Below are 18244 nucleotides of genomic sequence, written 5' to 3'. Positions count from 1 at the left end.
TTCTGGGAATTGAACTCTGGGAATTGTGTGGCAAGTGCATTTACTCATTGAGCCATCTTATCAGCCCCCTACCTCCTTTGTGGTCTCTAACTTACTGTGTAACTGAGGTTGGCCTTGAACTCCACCTTACAAATGCTGAGATCAGGGTTATATGCTACGATAACTATCTCCCTGATACTATTTTAAGGCACATGCAAACATGCATATTTACCTTTTATAAACCTTGCTGTCTTTGTTCATTTGTGGTTTTTAATAGTCTGTTTTCTCTTCACTTACCTGTGTATTGTGAATAGTTCCCCCTGCCGTTGCTACTTACTTACTCATTTATTTATTGAAACAAGGTTTCACTGTGTAGCTCTGGCTGGCCTAGAACTGGTAGGTTTTGTAGACCAGGTTGGCTTTGAAATCACAGAGATCAGCCTGCTTCTGCTTCTCAAGTGTTATGTTAAAGGCATGTGCCAACATGTCTGGCAATGTTTATTTTATGGGATAATTTAAAATCAGCCTTGTATTTGTGTGTGGCCTAGGGGTAGGTAGGAAGGGAAAGGTAGTGTGAGGTAGGTACAGATTTTACATTGAAAAATGATGAAAACATTTTGAGTGTGATAATGGTAATGTTTATACAATACTAAGGATATACTTAGCGATGCCAAAATGCACATTGACAGATGGTTTATTTACTGTGCTAGAGGGAAAGGAACATATGTAACTCTTAACTGCTCTCATATGACTGCATTTCTTTCCTGTCTGTGTCCACAGCCATACCTTTTGTTCACATCGTCATAGTTATACGATGAATTTTATTTTCATGTGAACGTTTTGCTGTGTGTGTGTAGCGATCCTCCCCATGCTAGCCTGATCTTCCTGCTTTTAGAGAAAGGTTTCATCATGTAGCCATATTGTAGTTTATAAAGCTCTTTCCTCTTTAGTGTGCCAGGTGGGCCATAAGAATGCACGGTCTTTTGAGTGAATGATGAAAAACAAGCAAAACAATGCTTAGCTTATTTATTTAGACAGGGTCTTGCTATGGAGATCAAGCTGGCCTTGAACTTGAAATCCTCCCGCCTCAGCTTTATAGATATTATTGGGATGTGAGGGGTGCATCATGCTCACCTTCAAGCACACTCGTTATTGAGGTGCAATATAGGTATAAAAAGGGTACCCATACTCAGTGGATAGCTTGATGAAGTGCTGCAGGTCAAATGCATCAGAATCCCAGTTCAGAGTAAGAAATGGAGCATGGACCTGGAGAAATGGCTGGCAGTTAAGAACACTGAGTGATCTCTGGGTTTGATCCCTAGCACTCCCAGCCACCTGTAACTCCAGGTCAGGTGATCCAGTGCCCCCTCTTCTGGCCTTCATGGGTACCAGGCACACAGTTTGGCCTTTCCACGGAGGGTCCCTTACCTTTGATTCACTGTGTCTGAACTCCTGGCTAAACAACCGAATTGGTTCTTTTGACAGACCCTTTGAAATGAAGCTGGAATCATGACTAGACACTTTTCTTCCTTTTTCTCTTGCCTAGATCGCAGCGCTGTGATTGACATCCTTGTGGTCAGTGTCTCCTCCAGTGAAATGCAGCTGGAATGGGAGAATACAGACCGTGTTCCTGGATATAACTACCATGTAGTTCTAGAGTCTGAATATGGCCACAGCAATACTACCAGTTCTCAGAAATTCATCACACTAAGGGACCTCACCCCAGGCACCTTGTATAATGTCACAGTCATTCCAGAAGTGGACCAGGTCCAGGGTGACGCCAACTCCATTGCCCAGTACACACGTGAGTCTTGTGGGGGAAGGGGCAGTGGGCGTTTGTCCGCCTGTCACATGGAGGAAGGGCGGATTATGCCTCTGGGTTTCAGGTTAACTTAAAAGCACCAGTCTTAGCAGAGACTCTTCAGCTCTTGTGGGCACTGTGGCTGGAGCCATGGGAACACAGACCTGTTCTCTGGAAGCAGAAAATACCATCATCTGAGAATCAAGGATGTCGTGCTGCCTGCTGCTTACGCCTCAGAAACACAGACTAGAGAGCTGTTGTCCTGAGGCACCGAAGGTCCCCTCAGATGAGGGTCTCTTCCTGTGACAGTGAGAGAGAGGCTTCCTTAGCTTTCGATGGGAAAGATGGTGGAAGTGGCAGCTTATCACATGCTTCATCTTCCTTGTTAGGTTCCAGAAGGAGCTTGGAAATTGTAGTGCGCGTTCCCTCTTCCCCCTCTATGAAATAATGTATTGAAATGTACATGGTAAACTTAAATAGTAAAAGAAACCTGAACATTTTAAATTCTTTTTAGATTTGGTATGTATAATTTTCTGAATGTCTTTTTGGGTAATCATCTTTTGTGACAGTATATATTAATTATATTACTTTTTTCTTGAAAAAAAGCCAGGCCAGTTTTGGATATAGTAAATCGCATAGTAATTCAAAGTGGTTCATTTTATTTGTTTATTTAATTTTAAACCAAGGACCCAGCAATGTGTCTGACATTGAAGTAAACACCAGCACCACCGTGGCAACCATCTGGTGGAACAGTGAGGACAAAGCCTCTCCTGAGTATACCTACCGCCTTCTCATCTCGAAGGCTGGAGATGGCGGCAGTGTAACCAAGATGGTCATCACAGACGTTGGAATCACTTCTCAGATGGTCTCTGATTTAATCCCTGGCTCCTGTTACACCGTGGAGATCTTTGCAAAAGTTGGGAATGTTACAGAGTCACTGGTACCTGGCTGGAAGTCATTCTGTATGGGTGAGTAGTCCCTGTTCTTCCCTGTGTGATACTCGGGATGCCTTCCCAAGCCTGTCAGTTACCGTGCCTGCTGTGGGCAGCTGTGGATGTGGAGCGCCGGAAGAGAGTCAGCAGCTTATTAACGACGCATTGATGCTGTCGCCCTTGCTTCATTCAGCATGTGTTTACTGAACACTTGCTAAACCTCCATTTCTAGAACTTTTATCCTGGTGAATAAAACATAATAAATAAAAGTGAGCGGATAGTGTAAGGATTCAGGCATTATGCTGGCCTACCCTTGTCACCTGGCAGAATGCACTCAGGCAGTACTCTGGTCAGCCCAGGTGTAAAGGCCCCCTTTAAAAGAAAGACCTCTGCCCACTTACGTTCTCTTTCTGCTTTCTCTTTCTGCTTTCTCTTTCTGCTCTCTCTTTCCCTGGGGGCAGGCGGGACTTTTCTATCTTTTCTCTGTCTTTTTACTCCTTCTCTCCCCCCACCTTCTAATAAAACCAAGCTCTGTCTGCCTGGCATGTTTGTGCCTCTGCCTCGGTCGCCCTTGCCTGCCATGGAATCTGCCGAGTTCCCCCTTGAGCTTCATCATATCAGTTAGGTGATGATAATGGCTAAGAGGGAAAAGAAAAGAAAACTATGGAAGTGGGAAATGGTACTCCTATCTAGGGTGTCATGTGAGGATGCCCCATGGAAAGGTGACTGATCAAGATCTGATGGAGTAAAGAGCCAGCCACATGGACACCACAGGGTTTTGACCCCTGCATTGTGAGCAGAGGAGCGGCCAGTGCAGAGGCCGCGAGGCTGGAGAGAACAGGGTGCTGGAGCATTTATGCGACGCCAGAGTGGCGGGAGTGGATCTGCAGGAGCTAGACCTTGAGGGGCAGGAGGCACCAGAGCTCGGTGCTTGGCCCCTGGTTTTTCCTATGGCGTGGTTAAAGATCTCTGTGGTTTTAGTGACTGCATCCCACTTGGTCTACTTGCTTACTTTGTGTTGTGAGTCGTGTTGCTGGGGCTTCTGTTGTCATTGTAAGAGAAAAACCCACATGAGCATGTGTGGCTGGGATGGTTGGAATGGGACCTGGGAACTGAACTTGGGTCCTCTAGAAGAGCAGCAAGCACTCTACCTGCTAAGCCTCCTCTCCAGCTCTTCCGAGAATATTGCTTGGTGACTGACACTCATGTTTCATTTAATCCTCAGACAGTCTGCACTGACCCCCACTGAATAAGGTGGCTGACCCAAGGTCACATGGTCCGGTATCTCTTAGTTCATTCAGCCTGCGCATATCCATGCTGTCTTTTTTTTTGTGCTGGGCCAGGCCCTCTGCTTCCTGTGAGCCTTACCTTGCCCTGCACGTGTTTGCAGAACCTGCACCAGTGTCCTTCCTCTACTGTGAGATGGTCCCCAAGGAGCCGGTTCTGATTCTGAAGTGGCCCTGCCCCCCTGGCATGAATACAGGCTTTGAGCTATGGGTCCGGAATGACACTTGGAACAATATGACATACCTGAAGAACTGCACTTCAGAGGATGATACAGAATGCAGGGGAAAAGTACAAAATTTGGCATTTTCTACCTCATACAACATCAGCATTGTCACCTTGTCGTATGGAAAGATGGCAACTGCCACCCAGAGCACCTGCACCACCGGCATCACAGGTGGGTCCCGAAGCCGGCTGCCCCCGGAGCAGCCGGTCCAGCAGCATGCAAGGGCCGCCCAGGGATCCTTTCAGGGTGTTTACATTCCCTTAAAGTATTTTTACCAGCAGACTGCTTACCTTAGTCTGCAGAAACCCAGCCTGAACCTGCAGAGTGAGAGAGGTATGTGTTTCACATCCTGAGTGGTTCTGTGTTCTGTGGCCTTACAGAATAGCTTGTTACCATGTTTCATTTCTTCCCTTCCATTCCTCCCCCACCCCTGATAGTATGGAGTTCCCTTATTACATTTAAGAAAGGCATTTTTAACAGAACTGTTCAGATGTATGCTAACTCTGGACAGCGGGATGAGACTCTTGTCAGCATTTGGGCACTCTCAGCACGTTTACATCTCCTCTTTCCTTCTAAGCTCTTGTTGGAAGGATGCTTCTGAAACCTGATTTGACCATGGTTTCCTTGTATTTGTGAATACTTCCACATGGACCACTTCAAGATAAGGACTCTCTTTCCCTTATAGCCATAGTACTCTGACCACCATACTTACGGAAGAAGACTTAAAAAGCAGAAACATTATTGTGTATTCAGTCAGGACTTACTTGCCTGGAGTCTGTTGACAAGAGCCTGGATTGCTTTGGGGAAAGAAAAGATCACATACTACATAGGGATCTCCTCATTCAACCCTTCCTATTTATTCCTTTTCGTTCTCCCCTTCTCTCCCACCTCCCTGCTTGGGGAGAATTGACTTATTTTGTCTGTCCATTGCTTTCCTGTCTTTGCCAAACTTGTGTTTTAGTTCAGCCAGTGGGGTGGTGGTGTTATAATTTTCTTTGTGTTTTTTTTGACTTTTATCTTCTTCAGGACATAAGACTATCTCTCCCAGTTTCTAAAGAACTAGTGGTTGTTCTGAAAGGGCCTCTTATTATAAGGACCTGACTTGGAAAAGTGGTTGAGGCTCAGAATAGATAGGTAGACCGTGGTTTGAGTTTGGTTTATCCCATTCACCAGTCATGCGATCTTTAGAAAAGATAATCAGCCTTGCAAAGAGTCTCAGTTGTGATTACCTTCTGGGACTGCTGTACTGCACATCACACATTGAAGGCCGCACCCTTGGCTGCTCAGGTTGTGTACTGTGCAGTCTCAGGGAAAACAGCATGCATGGCGCTCCCTAAAGTTGTGTAGCACATGATGGTACCCTACCCCGTGGCACACCACTTTGGCTTTGTAGAACATAGTGGGTACAGTGACCACTTCATTTCCCCCTTTGTAGCTCCTCTGTTCATGGTATCATCTTCGTATAAACTGCTGAAGAACAGAGACCGAGGCTGAGTCTGTGTCTCTTGGGCTGAGTGTAGCGCTTGGTAGAGAGCATAGAAGCTCGTCAGAACTAGGTATCCCTGGGTTGGGGCTGTAGCTCAGTTGGTAGAGCACTTGTTTGGCATGCATGAAGTTTGAGTTCAGTCTCTGGCACTCCGTAAACTGCATGTGGCAGCACATACCTGTAATCCCAACACGGAAGGGAAAGGCAGAAAGCTCAAAAGTGTGAGGTCAGCCTTGGCTGTCATAGGGACTTCAAAGCAGCCTAGGCTATATGAAAATAAGCAAAAAGAAAGGGGAAAAATACGCTGAACTGACAGGACCATACATCACTTCATGCAGCAATTCTCATGTTTTTCAACTGGTAGCTTCTTTTTGCAGATGAATATTTATAAACTCATATATTTAACACAAATGCCAAGTTACATTTTCTCTGGGTTGGGAAATATTGGAGAAAAGAAGAGTTGGGGTGAAAGACTCTGGTGCGTTTGTTTCCTGTGTGCTGGGGGTAAGGGACGTGACGGGGTGGGCTAAGTTTAGTTGGGGTGAAAGACTCTGGTGCGTTTGTTTCCTGTGTGCTGGGGGTCAGGGATGTGACGGGATGGACTAAGTTTAGCATTGGGAGGGAGGAAAGAGAAGGAGTGGGTTCTGGAGCTGCCTTGGGTAAGCTACATAGTGTGCTGCTGCCAGTCTTGGGGTGGGAAGTGTGATATCCTTTCTGACTGTCTGAGAGCTGGAGAGCTGATGGTAAGTGTGGGGGCATCTGTGGAGTCATTGCCATCCGGGCTTGTGCAGGATCCAGGTCTCTGCACAGTACTTACTCCCCTCCTGCCTCTTACTTTGGGATATAATTTGGATGAGCTCTGCATATAGCTTACTGTACAAGGGGTGGGTTTTCTTGGACATGGGTAGATATTCCTGGGCAGGGGCATGTCTTGTAAAGAGCATTCAAGCATAATGTCTACCTGGTAGTTTTTCTCCTTTTATTTTAAATGTTGAGTGATTCTTCTGTTTTGTATTGTTTTAGACCCACCTTCTCCAGATGGATCCCCTAATATTACATCTGTCAGTCACAATTCAGTAAAGGTTAAGTTCAGTGGTTTTAAAGCCAGCAATGGACCTATCAAAGCCTATGCCATCATTCTCACCACTGGGGAAGGTAAGGAGGGGCCAGCATGGGTTAACTTGTGTTACATAACTATCCTGATTACTTTATCGTTGTAATAAAACACCATGACCAAAGCAACGTATACAAGAAAGTGATTAATTAACAGGCTTATGGTTTCAAAGGGTTAGAGCCCTTGATGGTGGAGTGAAGGCACAGTGGCGGGAACATCTGAGAGCACGCGTCTCGATCCACAGCTAGGAAGTGGGTGTGTGTGGGGGCGATGACACACTGGGATTCACACTTGTAACCTCAGAGCCCAACCCTGATGACACACCTCCTCCAACAAAGCCACATGTCCTAATCCTTCCCAAACAGTTCCACCAACTGGAGACCAAGTATTTAGATGTATGAGCCTATGGGGACCACTCTCAGTGGACCACCACTGTGAGGATGCTGTGACCTGAGCACATCAGCGGCACAAGCACATGCCTCTCGACATTGCAGCCTGCGCTTCAGCACTCACAGGGAGGGAGGCAGCTGTTTGCTTGATGCGCTGAGTGATCAGGTAGCAAGTAGCTTAAGCTTTCCTGACCATGCAGTCTCTGTCACAGCTATCCAGCACCTTCATGGTGGTGTGGAAACATGTATGGAATATCCATGAGGGATGAGGGTGCCCATCCCCACAGCTGTTTACACACAGGTGGTGGCTAGATTTGGCCCATAGGCTATAACTGGCCAACTTAGGATGACCAGCTCTTCAAAGCAAGCACGAAATGATTGCCCTTGCTGGTGGGACTCCGTGAAGGGCATCTACTGGGTGAAAGGGGAGGGGAATTAGAATAGCTTCTCTATGCCAGATGGAAGGGAATGATTTGAGGGCATCTCTGATCACTGCATGGGAGTGTTTTACCCAAACCAGGACTAGGGAGATAGGTCAGTTGGTAAAGTACTTGCCTTGTGCAGGCTCTGAGTTCAGTCCTTGGGACCTACATTACAGAAAGAGCTATTCATTGTGACATGCCCTTGTAATCCTGGGGCTGGGGAGGCAAAGGCAGGAGGATCCCCGAGCTCCCAGGCCAGTCAGCTTAGCCAGCATGGTGAAGTTCCAGGCTAGAGAGAAACTCTGACTTAAAAAAGGTAGAAGGTGCCTGACGACTGATAGCTGAGGTTGTCCTCTGGCTCCTACACACATATGGATACACATGCAGCCAAACTAGCTCACACACATGTACCAGAACCCCGATGAACACACATAAACAAAACGTGGAGATCTCTCTCTTTCTCTCCGAATTTGAAAATTTTGATTCTTTTCATAAGCCCTTTGTCATTGAACTTGTTTTCAAAAAATTTCAAACTCAGACCCATGCTGAATGAAAAAGATCCTGTAGCATGGTGACCAGGCCAGTCAGCACCAGCCTGACACAAGAAAGACAGGTGATCAGGGCTAGGAACCCAGCTTCAAGGCCCGTGCAGTGTGGCTCTGGGCAGGTTTCTGCTACCTCTCTGCACTTTGTCTTTCTTGCTTGAGAATATGGATCATAAGCCTTTGTGGGAAACTCAAGATGAAGGAATGAGGTGGCATGAGAGACAGTGGCCACTGGCATCATCGCTCACCACCTGTGTCATCACTGGGTTATTTCATGACATGTACGTCTTTCTGCTGTCACTCATGATTTGCCTTTGTGTTCCCTTCTTAGCTGGCCAACCTTCTGCAGATGTTTTAAAGTATACATATGAGGATTTCAAAAACGGGGCCTCGGATACTTATGTGACATACCTCATAAGAATAGAAGAGAAGGAGCGCTCTCCGGCCTTGTCTGAAGTCTTGAAATATGAAATTGATGTGGGGAACCAATCCACCACCCTTGGCTATTACAACGGGAGGCTGGAGCCGCTGGGCTCCTATCGGTAACATGGGTTCTTGCAGTTGGGTGCTGAGCCTTGTGAATTTAAGGTTCTAAGTAACAAGGCGGTACATACACCTCAGTTAACTCAATTTCTCCTTTGTTCCCCCGCCCCCCATAGGGTGTGTGTCGCTGGCTTCACCAATATTACCTATAACCTTCACAATGATGGACTCATCAATGGGAATGAGAGCTATGTGTCTTTCAGTCAATATTCGGAGGCCGTGTTCTTGCCTCAGGACCCAGGTAGAGGGAAACAACAGCCCTGACTGACATCAGTGCAGTGGGTTCTCCACCTCGTGTCCGCAGGAGCCTGCTCTCCGTGCACCTATGGCAGGCGCCTAACCGGAGGAGGTGCCTGGCTTTCTCCTCTCAGGAGCTGGCATGTCTCTTGGCTTTTGGGCCAGCGTAGCTCCCGACTCCAAAGAGCTGCTCCCCACTTCTTCTCTAAAACCAGTCACACTTCTAGTATGCAGATTACTCAGTCCTTTGCTTTCTTTCCAAGAGTCATGTGTGGGCCCTGTGCCAGCAAACATGTGACTGAGTTTAAGGAGTCTTTGAATGTTCACATTAGAAGGTGTCCCAAAAGTTGTCTTATCTAATCTCTGTGTAGAAATAAAGCTTCTGAGGCCCAGTGTTACACAGTGGCTTAAATGCAAGCCTGAAATTCTAGCCTCAGACTCCTTGTAAAGAGCCCCTCCTATCCAGTATCACAGAGTTAGAAATATGGGCATTTCATGGACCCAAGGTGAGGATTTCCCTCCCCCTCCAGGATGGAGACACAGTGACTGACTGGTCTATTCATTTGTTTTTCATAGCTACTAAGTAGAACAGATAACTCAGAGGCAAAATCCAGGGAGTCCCTACTCCTCCCTTTAAGTAGCCCATAAAAAGGGGGTTCCATGCTGTGTGTAGTATTGTAGGTGCATCTGCTCATAGGTGATGGGAAAATCCACTGATCTCAGGTCACCAAATTTGCAGCTGAACCGAGACCTAGCCAGGGGTTCATGATGGTCTCAGGACCATTCTGCTAATGGCGGGCTCAGGGTGAAGAAACCAGCTCTTGAAAGCTGCAGTTTTATGTCCAAAGATACCGATTTTTCTGCTGCATGCACCACACCCCTTTCTCCCTGAGTCCTGTGTGGGTCCTGGGCTGGTGGTGGTTGTAGCACCCGGCCCTTTGTGAACACCAACTGAAATGCCTCTTGTTGGGCCTTCCCCAGGTGTCATCTGTGGAGCAGTGTTCGGCTGTATCTTTGGTGCCTTAGCAATTATGGCTGTGGGAGGCTTCATCTTCTGGAGGAAGAAAAGGTGATACTACTTTTTCTAGTCACCGCGTGCTGCTGTTTAAGGAAACCTTTCATCGGAAGGCATTGGAACCAGAATTACTCCTCTCTGACTCCAGTGGGTGGTTTGATTCTGAGTCTCACCCCAGTCACCACATCAGACCTACCCTGCTGTGCAGGATGCTGCCTTCAAGCCCGGGTCCTACAAATGTGTTAAGAATTCCATACGATTTTAGAGTTGGCCAACTTCGAACTTAGGTTCCACCCTTGTTAGCCGTCGGAAGTGGCTTAGCCCTAGCGTCCTCCTCTGTGGTATGGGAGTGAGTGCTTGACTCAGGATGCTGAGGCGTGGTGGCAGATGTCTCACTCCATGTCTTTTTATCCGTTGTTTCTTCTCCCACCACCCCGTGACGTAGTTAATTAGTGGAAAGCAGCAGTTTCATTTTGGGTGCCCTCTGCTTCACGACCTTCCCGAGGCTCTAACAGGCAGGTCTAAAAGCCCTTCTGGGGATGCAGCATCAGGCTTGGAAGCACCGAGAGAGGAACTTGAACTTGGTCTTACCTGACTGTGGGAAGCCTGTGTCTTGTTGGAATTCACTTACTGCCAGGTGCTTCTAGATGGAAATTTCCATCTGGGATTTGGCTTTCTCAACATTCCCTGCCCCCCTTTTGAGATCGATTCTTATGTGTCTTAGACTATTTCAGATGTAGCAGAGGGTGACTCATGCCACTGTCTAGTGTGTGCTGAGCTATAGGCACGTGTGCCACAGTAGTTGTTTTACCTTTCTCCTAACCAGATACGGTTGCTTCTCTTCATGTCAATTAAATCTTTCACACTTTACTAAAAAATGAATCAGAACCGAGTGTAAAAGCTGGAATGTCAGTAGTCAAGTCAGTAGGGCACAGGCAGTCACGTCTCAGTAGGAAGCTGGTGGCAAGAGATAGAGCCACACAGTGGGACCTGTCTCAAAACAACAAGTAAATCCCCAAACCCGAAACTCAAACCCCTGGTTTTTATATATAAAAAAACCACAAGGAAAGCAAAGAAATTCGGTAACCCATAATTACAGCAAATCTGCTCTTAGCATTTTCATGTGAACATGATGCTCACCCAGTAGAGTTGTTAGACACATTAATGTCTCCCCTGCTTTGGTCACATAAGACCCGATGGAGGGCTTCATTTCAGCATCATTTTAAGTAACTGCCGGGTATTTACCATCGTTCATTCTACTGGCTATTTAAATGACTTTTGGCTACAGTTGCATGTCCTTGTACCTAACCTTTGGGCATGCTCATGATTATTTCCCTAGGCTAAATTCCAAACAGGATCCTTACTGGGTCAGTAGGCATACTCCCCGCACCCCCCCATTTTGGTACACGCTGCCCAATTGCAGTTTCTGCACCAGGCGGAGCTGAGCCAACAGTACAGGTGCTCACAGTGGTAGTATTGGAGCTGACTCTGCTTCAGGGCTTCTCCCTCTCTGCATCAATTCCCACCGTGACTTTTACAGTAAGGGAATGTGTACACACATACACACACACACACACACAATGTGTACACAGACACATACACTGTACACACACACACACACACACATCTCTCTCTCTCTCTCTCTCTCTCTCTCTCTCTCTCTCTCTCTCTCTCTCTCTCTCTCTCTCTCTCTCTCACTCAAATAGACTTTTGATTCGTCTCAGTTTCCTGCACGGCTGTTAGGCTGAGCATTAGTGAGCATGGTTATGTTGGTGGGGCCCTGGTGAGCAGGCTTTCGTTTGACCTGAGCCACTGCTTGGGAAGAAGGTGTCTGTGGATACGTGAAAGATGGCAGAGCAGGATGAAGGTCTTTGTCTAATGGGCCTTTTTTCTTCTCCCTTTCAAAATAGGAAAGATGCCAAAAATAATGAAGTCTCGTTTTCTCAAATTAAGTAAGTCTGAATTACAAATATATTTTAAGATTCTCAGCCCTCCCCCAGTCTGTTCAGTGACTATCTAAAGCATTTTTTTGATAGAAATAGCTGACATTTTCCCTGACTGACAGATCAACCACGATCATTGGAAGTTCTTGCTGTTTTCTGCAAGGAGTCTTTGTTTTACTATCCTCCTGAAGTTACGTTCGTTTTTGTTTCCCTACAAGTCCTTCAGTTTTACTGATAAGTGGGGTTCTCTGCATGCCTAGTGTACTTGTGTGTGCAGGTATGCATCCCCATGAGTGCCCAGAGACCGGAAGGGGATGGCTCTTATCGCTGCCTGCTGTGGTCCCCTGAGACAGGGCTTCCTGCTAAATTCAGAGCTATACTGACAACCAGCCGGCCTCTGTCATTCTCCTGTCCCTACCCCATCCAGCACTGGGGTTACAGGTGCATGTGGCCATGCCTGTCTTTATGTGTGGGTGCTGAGGATTGGGACTCAAGTGTCCATGTTTGGGCAGCAGGCACTCTGGCCCACTGAGCTATCTCCACAGCACCCGCACAGGGTAATTGTCCTGTTTTACAAAAGTGAGGGGATTTTCAGGAGCTGAGGAAAATCAGTTATTTCACAAGTATGACCAGTTACAGGATAGGGCTGCTTTCCTGATTTGCATTTTGTTTTTTTAAATAACATTGCATTAGTCTCCAACCTACACCCCTCACTGTGTCTGACTTTGTTCTTTTGAGTTGATGCTTACTTCTAAAATGAGTACGTCTTTCTAACTGATTAATTTTTTTCTTTTTTCTTTCTGTGATGAAGACCTAAAAAGTGAGTAGCTTCATTTTTACGTTTCATTTTTATGTTTTGAGTCTGAACTTAATTGAATGAAAAAATAAGCAAAAAATAAAACCCAACTTTTTTTTTCCTCCTTAGATCCAAGTTAATTCGAGTGGAGAATTTTGAAGCCTACTTTAAGAAACAGCAAGCTGACTCCAACTGTGGGTTTGCAGAGGAATACGAGGTACGTGGTCGTAAACTGTTGTGTATTATGGTAGAGCTTTGGGTGAGAGGCAGCCTAGAGGGGAGAGAAGACTGTGCCTGTCCCTCTGGGGCATCCTGCTCCTGCTGTTGGCTGGAAGCACACACGGGCCTTCACTTGTGATGGAACATGTGCTTAGTCTACCTGAAGATTGTCCAGGGAGAGACAGAGACAGGGATTGAAGCTAGGGGACCATTTACCAGGGTCATTGATAAGCTATATGAGCAATAAAGAAGCCACATGGGCCATTTGGAGGTCTGGGGCTTGACAGCTGTGGGGTCAAAGGTGACTCTGGACTTTACTAGTTTCTTGACTTTCAGGCTCTGCTACTTCCTGTTCCCCAGGAACTGTTGTCACTTGGAAGGAGCAAACACTCTTGTTCCCCTGTGGCCAAGTCTACTTTTGTATTCCCAGAGTCCACCATCATAGCTCATCGTCAGTTCTGACACTGCCTCCTCCCCATGCCTCAGATCCCACAGGCAGACTCAGTCTGTGTTACATTTGTTCTTCTAGGGCCTGGTTCTGTCTGTGTGCCTCACTCTGCCTTGCCAGGCTAGTGACTCCTGAATATCCAGCTTGTAGACGGCAAGAATCCTCCTTTCCCTTTCATTTTTACCTCTAGTTTGGTTTCTTAAGTGCTGCCCTATCTAAGTACCACAAACTGGGTGGCTGACAAAGTTACTGTCTCATTGTTCAAGATGCTCAAAGTCACAGTGTCAGCAGGACATGTTCTTCCTTAGCCTTTGGGAAGATCCTTCCACGATACTCCCTGTTTCTGGAAAGTCCCCATTGTCCCTTGATTTGGGGTGTTTCCTTGTTTCTGCACTCATAACAGCATAACCCATATTAGGTTAAGGACTCACCCTATTCCAGTGTGACTTCATTTGACTGATCGCATCTTGCATGGCCATATCCTCTAAGCGCCTACTCACAGGTATTGCGGAGTTCAGATGCTCAGCATCTCTTTCCAATGAGCAGTAATCCGCTCTGCCTCTGCATTCCTACTTTGTTCTGCCCTGTGCCCGAATAAATACTCAACTCACTTACTTTGTTTTCAGGATCTGAAGCTGATTGGAATAAGTCTATCTAAATGTACAGCTGAGATAGCTGAGAACAGAGGGAAGAATCGCTATAACAATGTCCTGCCTTGTGAGTGTTTTATTCCTGCCTTCCCTTTGTCTGGTACTGGCCTTCACGTCAATGAAACCCACTTGCTATCTCCACTATCATTGAGCACCACATATTCCCACAAGCGTTTACCTAATGAACCAGGTACTCCATGAAGAGTGTTATATTTAATTTTACCCTAACAACCTCAGCTTGGAGAGTAGGTTGTGGATATCCATTTCACAGGTGAAGAAAATGAACCACTGTGTTATGTGACCCATTCAGAGTTGTATTCTTGTTCTAGTTGTTCTGGATGAAAGGGGCAGCAGGAGAAACAGGTCCAGAGGTTGACATTGGGTTGTCTTCCTCAATTGCTCTCTGTCTGTTTTTTTAAATTGAAAATGCTTTTTTTCCCTGTTATTCCCACTGATAAGGAAAAATCAGTTGTCCACAATGGAGGTTCACAACCTTGATCAACAACACTCCAGGGCAGGCCCTATGAACAGGAATAGTTAGCCAACACAGAATGAACTCGGTTTTTGTCTGTTTATTTGTTTGGGTGAATAGTTGTTTGTTTGCTTATATTTGTGCATGTGATGGTTTGAAATAAAATGGCCTTCAAAGGGGAAAAAAAAGAAAATGCTTTTTTTAATACAATATGTTCTGATCACACTTTTTCCTCAATCATCTTACCCCAGGTCCTCCCTACCCATTCATTTTTGAGACAAGGGTCATTATTGATCCTGGATCTTGATGATTCAATTAGAGTAGCTGGCCATGGAGCCCCAAGAAGCTTGTTTCTCCCTCTCCAGTGCAGAGATTATAGGTGTGCATTGTGGGTACTAGGGTTTTGAATTTAGGTCCTTACATTTGTATGTCAGCACTATACTGGTTGAGCCTTCTCCACAACTCCAAATATAGAACTTTATTCGTCTGTCTGTCTGTCTGCCTGCCTGCCTGCCTGCCTGTTGGTTTGTCATCCGTCCGTCTGTCCGTCCGTCCATCCATCCATCCATCTATCTTTGGTTTACTGATTGTCCATATGTATGGGTATGGATGTGCCATGGCATGTGTGTGGATGTCAGATCTCTCCCTCCATCATGTGTAACTTGGGGGCCAGACTCAGGTTACCGGTCTTGGCAGCCAGCTTCAATGCCTGAAGCATCTCACTAGCCTTGTAACAACTTTATAAGGCAGTGGGGAAAGGTTAACTTGGATGTCTTTTCTGCCATAGTAGAATAGGCTTTGAGTTCAGATTCTGTCTGTTGTTTCCCCAGATAGAAGGACTTGGAATTGTCACTTCATCTCTGAAACTCCTGATTTCTTTATCTCAAAAGCTTGTGAGCTGGTTTTGAGGTGTGAGTGTGGTTGCTTAGCAGCTGCCCTGCTCAAAACGGGCACCCGAGGCTGCTGGGAGCAAAGGCTTGTTTAGTCTGGGAAGGTGGTGAGAACATAGGCCATGTTGCCAGGCCGCCTAGGTTTCAGGGTTAGTTCTCCTCAGGCTGTCATGCAGCTTCTCTGCGCCACAGTCACAGAATCCGCAAGAGTCAGATGAGGCAGTGAGCATACAGTGTGAGCAGCCTGTCAGCTGAGGGCTTCCAGTTTGTACTTCTAAAAGCTCCCTGTGTGCAGATTGCTTGAAACTCAGCTTCAAATGAGGATCTTTCTTTCCTTTAATGCCACAGATGATATTTCTCGAGTCAAACTTTCAGTCCTGACCCATTCAACGGATGACTACATCAATGCCAACTATATGCCTGTAAGTGGTGGCTGCCCACAGCCCCGGGGGCTCCTCTGAACCAGAACAGTTCTTTCTGTGTCTTTGAAGATGACTGAACTTTCTATTTCTAGGGCTACCATTCCAAGGGAGATTTCATTGCCACACAAGGACCTTTACCCAACACTTTGAAAGATTTTTGGCGTATGGTTTGGGAGAAAAATGTATATGCCATTGTTATGTTGACCAAATGTGTGGAGCAGGGAAGGGTAAGTATCTTTTGGAAAAAAATATATAAATTTTTATTGTGGTAGAGGTTATCTTCATCTTTTAAAAGGCACCCTTTCCTACATGTTAACACTCTCATCCTTAGAAAATATTCTCTATTTTTAGCTTTTAGAAAGAAGGTTTTAAAAGAATCTTAAAAATAACAATTATATGATGTTCCTTTGTGGGCTCGTATTGATGTCTGTGATTGTATCTCTGCTGGAGTTAGTGAGTGGATGGACCGGGGTTAGTGCAGTGGACACTGCAGGCCTGGAGTGAGGTATACAAGACCCCACGGCTCTGCAGTTGTCAGTTCTGCTCCTGTAAAGCCTGCCTGTTCCGTCTCTAAGCAGCCAGCTTCCAAACCTCTGATTTTCAAACTAATTTTTGACACTAAACAAAACATTTCAGACTTATCCCCAGGCGAGTCCCATCAGCTCTCTCTCTTCTTGTGTGGCCTGGAACCCTCCCACCATTTCTGTCACAGATTAAAATCTCTCCTAGGAATAAAATCTCCTATTTCCATAAATAGAGATGAGTTGAAAAACACATGCTAAAGTATTGTGTGCCTGCAGAATGAGAATTAATATTACTTCATGGAGAATTATGAATTACTACTATAATTTAGTGTTGGCTTTGGACCTAGGACCTTGACTTTGCTAAGCACGTACTGTGCTGCTGAACAATACCCAGCTATCAGTGTTTTGTGTTTTCTTTGCTTGTTTGATTTTGAGACAGGGCTTCATTCTTAGACCAGGCTAGACTTGAACTTGTACCATCCTCCTGCCTTCTAATGACTGAGTTTACAGACATGAGCTTCCATGCCTGGAATAAGGAATTTCCTCCCTGCCTCCCTGCCTCCCTGCCTCCCTGCCTCCCTGCCTCCCTGCTCCCCTCCTTCCCTCCGTGCCTCCCTCCCTCCCTCCCTGCCTCCCTCCCTCCCTCCCTCCCTGCCTCCCTCCCTCCCTCCCTCCTTCCCTCCCTCCTTCTCTCCCTCCTTCCCTCCCTCCCTCCCTCCCTCCTCTTTTCCTCCCTCCTTCTCTCCCTCCTTCCTCTTTTCCTCCCTCCCTCCCTCCTTCCCTCCCTCCCTCCCTCCCTCCTCTTTTCCTCCCTCCTTCTCTCCCTCCTTCCTCTTTTCCTCCCTCCCTCCCTCCTTCTTTCCCTCCTATCCTTTTCTTGAAGAGTAAGACAGTCCATGAGTCAGTGATTCCCACACCTGCCTATCTGCCAGAGCTATCCACAGGATGTTTCTGCCTCACCCCCCCCCTTTTGAGAAGTGGGGTTCTGACAGCTCAGTGGTATGGCTGCTGATGGCCAGATGTTCACCATGAATGGTGCTGTCCTGGGTGGTAACTGGAACTTGTCAGACATCATTCCCTATAATTGATTTTTGTTATGTTGTGTGTATGATGTGTATATGTGTGTTGGAGAGTGTACATGCCACAACTGACATGTAGTCAAAGGTCACCTTCCATGTAATGTTTCTTGAAATGAGATCTGAGTACTGGACACAGATCTTTAGCCTTGAAAAAGCCAGATTCATCTCCCTTAAAGATGCATCTATAGTATTTGAAATTATTAGTACATGTGCAAATCTGTGTTGGGTGAGACAGAAGCAGCTGAGAGACCGAGCAGTCCCCTTGTCAGCCTCATGACTTGTGCTTGCTCGTGAGTCTTGGATGTGGTGGGAGTGCGATCCCTGTGTCTTCACACAGCCAATCCTGTGTTCTAGACCAAATGTGAGGAGTACTGGCCTTCCAAGCAGGCTCATGACTACGGGAACATAACCGTGGCAATGACCTCAGAAGTTGTTCTTCCGGAATGGACCATCAGAGATTTCGTGGTAAAAAATGTAAGTCAACATTGATCTGAGAAAATTAATGGATATGAATTGGGAATGATATCTATAGGTTGGAAATAACTAATATTTGATACATGAGAAAAGTGTTTTTTTGCTTCTTTTTACAAAATTAAAATGCCCACATCTACATGCTCTCTCAGGAGCGCCTAGCTTTACTTTTTTGATGGGACTTTTGTGTCTTTCCTGAATAAATAAATCTTATGAGCATGGCTGTGTCAGTGACACTGTATTTATTTCCAGGTGACCGGAGGCCTTTTGGGTCATCTTAGTAGGGATTTGCCTTGGAGTGGGTGGTTGCTGCTAGGAACAGTTTATGTTAATTCCATAGTTCATGTTCCAGGGCAC

At 46.2% G+C, this 18244-nt stretch overlaps 1 protein-coding gene across 1 annotated transcript in view; it reads left to right on the top strand.

Annotated features, from left to right (window-relative positions):
* Ptprj (protein tyrosine phosphatase receptor type J) overlaps positions 1-18244 on the top strand; it is a 151485-nt gene that overhangs the window by 122660 nt on the left and 10581 nt on the right. Inside the window, 14 exon segments of the mRNA XM_013121916.3 lie at positions 1526-1783; positions 2467-2748; positions 4103-4393; positions 6732-6863; positions 8510-8720; positions 8838-8962; positions 9940-10027; positions 11884-11925; positions 12728-12736; positions 12842-12929; positions 14006-14096; positions 15740-15813; positions 15906-16040; positions 17771-17890. Of these exon segments, the coding sequence (XP_012977370.2) occupies positions 1526-1783; positions 2467-2748; positions 4103-4393; positions 6732-6863; positions 8510-8720; positions 8838-8962; positions 9940-10027; positions 11884-11925; positions 12728-12736; positions 12842-12929; positions 14006-14096; positions 15740-15813; positions 15906-16040; positions 17771-17890 (1946 nt within the window).

The sequence above is a fragment of the Mesocricetus auratus genome, unplaced genomic scaffold (genome assembly GCF_017639785.1).
Source record: "Mesocricetus auratus isolate SY011 unplaced genomic scaffold, BCM_Maur_2.0 Super-Scaffold_100004, whole genome shotgun sequence".
NCBI lineage: Eukaryota > Metazoa > Chordata > Mammalia > Rodentia > Cricetidae > Mesocricetus > Mesocricetus auratus.
This window is presented reverse-complemented; position numbering and strand designations above follow the sequence as displayed.